Source organism: Cornus florida, unplaced genomic scaffold, assembly GCF_030987335.1.
Source record: "Cornus florida cultivar Cherokee Brave unplaced genomic scaffold, ASM3098733v1 CherokeeBrave_3.0.0_Hap2_Chr03, whole genome shotgun sequence".
Classification (NCBI taxonomy): domain Eukaryota; kingdom Viridiplantae; phylum Streptophyta; class Magnoliopsida; order Cornales; family Cornaceae; genus Cornus; species Cornus florida.
The window spans coordinates 15,602,901-15,607,345 of NW_026775573.1; the positions used below are offsets into that span (position 1 = coordinate 15,602,901).

At 33.0% G+C, this 4,445-nt stretch overlaps 1 protein-coding gene across 1 annotated transcript; it reads left to right on the forward strand.

The window, feature by feature from the left end:
- The first annotated feature begins 1,490 nt into the window (after positions 1 to 1,490).
- Positions 1,491 to 4,219, forward strand: LOC132301155 (GDSL esterase/lipase At5g03980-like). The gene is made up of 5 exons (XM_059798431.1): positions 1,491 to 1,755; positions 2,879 to 3,091; positions 3,171 to 3,319; positions 3,435 to 3,708; positions 3,823 to 4,219. Exons 1-5 carry the CDS (start codon positions 1,491 to 1,493, stop codon positions 4,038 to 4,040), a joined length of 1,119 nt encoding a protein of 372 aa, XP_059654414.1. The 3' UTR covers positions 4,041 to 4,219.
- Positions 4,220 to 4,445: the final 226 nt, after the last annotated feature.

The following is a 4,445-nucleotide window of genomic DNA, read 5'->3' on the forward strand; positions in this document are numbered from 1 at the left end:
ATAGATTCAGTTATATAATCAACAGGTCAATTTTATAATCGTTAGTTTTTTTTTTTTTTTCATGAAGAAAACAAAGAGCTAATAAAAAAAACAAACATCATTCTTTTGGTGGGTCTTTTATTACTTAAGTAATGAATATCTTAAAAAAAAAATGAAACAATTTATTACGTGAAAGCAATATATGTATTTATCCATAACCAAAAGTTATACATAAACAATAAACAAAAACAATTACCAAACAAATCTATTGTGCGGTTGCAAACACTTTGTTTTGTTCGAATATTTTTATTGGGTCGTATGGTAGCTTTGGCGGAATATGTATCTAAACATACAATACTTGTAAACATGACTAATGCTAATTGGTAATAGCCCCATAGTTTTGAGACCCATTAATTTCAAATTGAACCTAGCCCAACCCAACCCACTTTTAGTTGTCCAATTCTACTTTATTTGAGACCAGAAAATTTTGAGAGGAGGCGGACTTTTAATTTGCGGGGACAAATTTATATAGTGAGTCAATTTTTGTAATTTTATTTGGATCATCTTCATAATTCTCAAAAAATTGAAGTATAAAATGTATAATAAATAAAAGAATTTCAATGAGACGAATTGTAATTTTAATGGGGGCCATCTTCATAAATTCTCAAAAATTTGAAATATAAAATGCAAAAAAAGAATTTTAGTGGCGGCGAATTGTAATTTTAGTGGGGACATATTCATACATTCTTAAAAATTTGAAATATAAAACGAAAAAAGAAAAAATCCAGTGGTGGCATTCGCCCTACTGGTCCTATTGTGGGTTTGTGCCTGCGTGAAAGGAAAATAAGAAGGAATAAATAAACTTCTTTTGTTTGGTAAGGAGATACACGGAGGAATGGGAAAAAAATGATGGATGGAGCTGTCACTCTGACGACATAAAATTTTAATCATCAAAATATGGTTAGAAAAGAGAAAGGAAGAGGATAAATTATTACATGGTATCATTAGCCATCACCATTTAACAAGTAAGCAAATGTATTATTAATGGGCAAGTCGAGCCAAACGGAGCAAATCGAGCCAAACTATGTTCCCTTACTCTCTTCTTTCCATCTAATTTCCTTCCTTTTTATCAAACGGAGTAAATCGAGCCAAATTATTCAGAACCCAAAGTAAAACTAGTAGGCCCACCATGAGTCAAACTGAACCAAACCCCACCCACTTCTAACTTTTCCAATCTTACTTTAACTCTTAACTCTTGAGTACCGTTAATCTCGCAATCACCATCCCATCCGTACCATTCATTGCATTCTTAACACTATGGGTCCCATGTGGTCAAAGTCAACTTTGAGTTTGACGTTGGACTATGAAATACAACATGAAATTAATCTCAATCATTTATCGTAACGTACTACAGTACATTACTTTCCATAATACTAGGGTTCCAAATTTGTAAACTATTCAGATCTATATAAAGCTACCTAATTCATGCACTAAGCTAAACTTTTAGAGAAATGGCCACCACCCATGTGCTCTTCTCTCTGCTTTTGATGCTCTGCTCCATCTTTCTTCTTCCTGCATGGTATGCTCATCCATTGCAGAGCTGCAATCTTGATCAGATTTATCAACTCGGAGACTCGATTTCCGACACCGGAAATTTGATAAGGGAGAGTACATTTGGAGCTGCATCTCCGTTCGCTAGACTTCCATATGGTGAAACTTTCTTTAAAACTGCCACCGGTCGGTGCTCGAATGGCCTCCTCATGATTGACTACCTTGGTATGACATTTTAATTATTATTATTTTTTCATTCTCGCTTGATTTCAATAAATAAAGTCCAACAAAGACTATTAATGTCTCTATTTAAAAAAATAAATTTTCTCTCTTTTGATCTCAATCATTTATTGCATTATTTATTATTATTTTTGTTTATGTAATTTTGATAGTTTACCATCAAAACTATCTAAAGTAAAGTAACATAATAAGTGCCATACAGTTCAAATATTTCTTTTGCTTTTCACAAAAGTTTAAACTTTTACTGAAAGGTACTTTAAGAAAAGGAGAGAAAAAGGGCCTCACAATTTATTTATTTTTGTCTTTTCTAAACAGTTACCATTAATATGACTCCATTTATCTTTGTTTTCTATCTTTTGATCTTCTTGGAGACCCTCCGAATAATTTTAATGGAAGCCTAGCAGATTAGCAATATATATATATAAGAACATCAAGATTTTTTTTTAAAAATCTTGATAAATAAGAACATCCAGAATTTTCTATTAAGGAACTTATAACAAATCTTAAGATGGAATTTGAAGTTGAATTTCACAGTTTAAATTTCTTGGTGTAGTGTTGATGAAGAAATCATATGGTTTATTCATACACACACACACACACACAATTGTACATATCACTTTCATTTTTAGTTTCAAATATTGAAATATTGTTACTCTATGCTGCATGGTATGGGATTTTAATTTTTAATGCATGTATTGAGTCTCGTCAAATGGTCAAATTTAATCAAAAGGAAACATATTATTATGGGGAGGATATTAAAAAAAAAAAAAAAAAACAAAAAATTTCTTGTCAAATTAATATAATCAAAAGGAAACATGTAATTATGGGGAGTGATTTATTTTTTAATTTTGCTTATGGTTAGGCATTGCTATGTATGTATTTCCATATGATACATCCTCCAATGATATACAAATATGCATAGTACGTTTTACCGTATGCATGGGTCCTAGAAGTTTGTTTCCACAACATTTATGCAAATGACACAAATTTTTTATTTTATTTTTGGAATAACGAATGAATTTCATGCTATGAGTTATTTGTTTAATAATTATTATTTTTATGTAGTTAATTAAATTACTAAATTGTAATATATTTCATATTCTCACAGCAATGGCAGCTGGGCTTCCACTTCTCAATCCTTTCAAGAACACTGATGCAATCTTCAGACATGGAGCAAACTTTGCAGTTGCTGGTTCTACAGCATTACCAACAGAGATTCTTGCAGTCAAGAACATTTCGTCTCCGGTCACCGGTAGTTCTCTCAGCGTTCAGCTTGATTGGATGTTCACACATTTCAATTCCATCTGCTACGATGAGAGAGGTTGTTGATTGAATCAAATCAATTACATGAACTTTGAATTAAGAGATTTAAGTTCTTATTATTAATATTGTTTTCACAGATTGTGTTGAGAAGCTCAAAAACTCTCTCTTCTTTGTTGGAGAGATAGGAGGGAATGATTATAAGTATGCATTGTTTCAAGGCAAATCCATGGAGGAGGTCAAGAGCATGGTGCCTGAAATTGTTGAAGCCATTATGGATGCTGTTAGAGTAAGATTTTCTAAAAATCAATATATATATGTGTGTGTGTGTGTGTGTGTGTATAATTATTTGCTACTATCTATTTTAACTCTATCTAATTCTAATTCTATGAATTGGGCTGCAGAGAGTTATTCAGTATGGAGCAGTTCGAGTGGTTGTTCCCGGAAATTTTCCAATAGGTTGTTTTCCGATTTATCTCACAGGATTTAAAACTAATGACTTGTCGGCTTATGATGAAAATCATTGTCTGAAAGCGTTGAACAGCTTTTCGATGTATCACAATGATTGTCTGCAGAAAGCCATTGAAGGTCTGAAGCAAGAATACCCTAATGCAATCATTGTATATGGTGATCACTACAATGCCTTCCAATGGCTTTTACATGAGGCTTCAAATCAGGGTGAGTCTCTCTCTGCATCTAGATACGTTCCAAGTGGGACCCTTCGACTTGTGTTTTAGGTTAAACTTATCGGTTAGAGTAGCATTGTTCTTAATTTATTTATTTTTGTTACAGGATTTGATGCCACTTCTCTGCAAAAAGCTTGCTGTGGAATTGGCGGTGACAACAATTTTAGTCTAGCAAGAATGTGTGGAGCTCCTGAAGTTCCAGTTTGTGGTGAACCTAATAGACTCATTAGTTGGGATGGAGTCCAATTGACACAAGAGGCATACAAGGTTATGGCGGGAAAGCTTATTGATGACACCCTACCCCAACTACAATGTATGGCTTAAAATAGTTTTATTTGCTTTGCCAATGTCATATGTAGTCATTCATAGGTATTTTGTTTTAGGACACTTTTGTGTATTTATTTATTTTTAATAGGTAGGATTGAGAGTGTTGTTGTAAATTATGTTGTTTGTTTGATTGATTTGAATTAGTTAAAAAAACAATGTCCTTTTACAAAACAGTAACATGGTGTTTGATGGTGATGGGTGTGGAGATCCAATTCCTTACCAGATTTTCAACTATTGCAGTAAATAGAAAAATGGTTTATATAACCAAACACCTCCTCAACACACACACACAGTTGGAGTTGTCCTGAGTGTGCAATATTGGGTGTGGAGATCGATCCAATTCCTTACCAGATCTGCAAAAAGCTTGCTGTGGAATTCGTGGTCGTTTGTCGTAAAACAAGT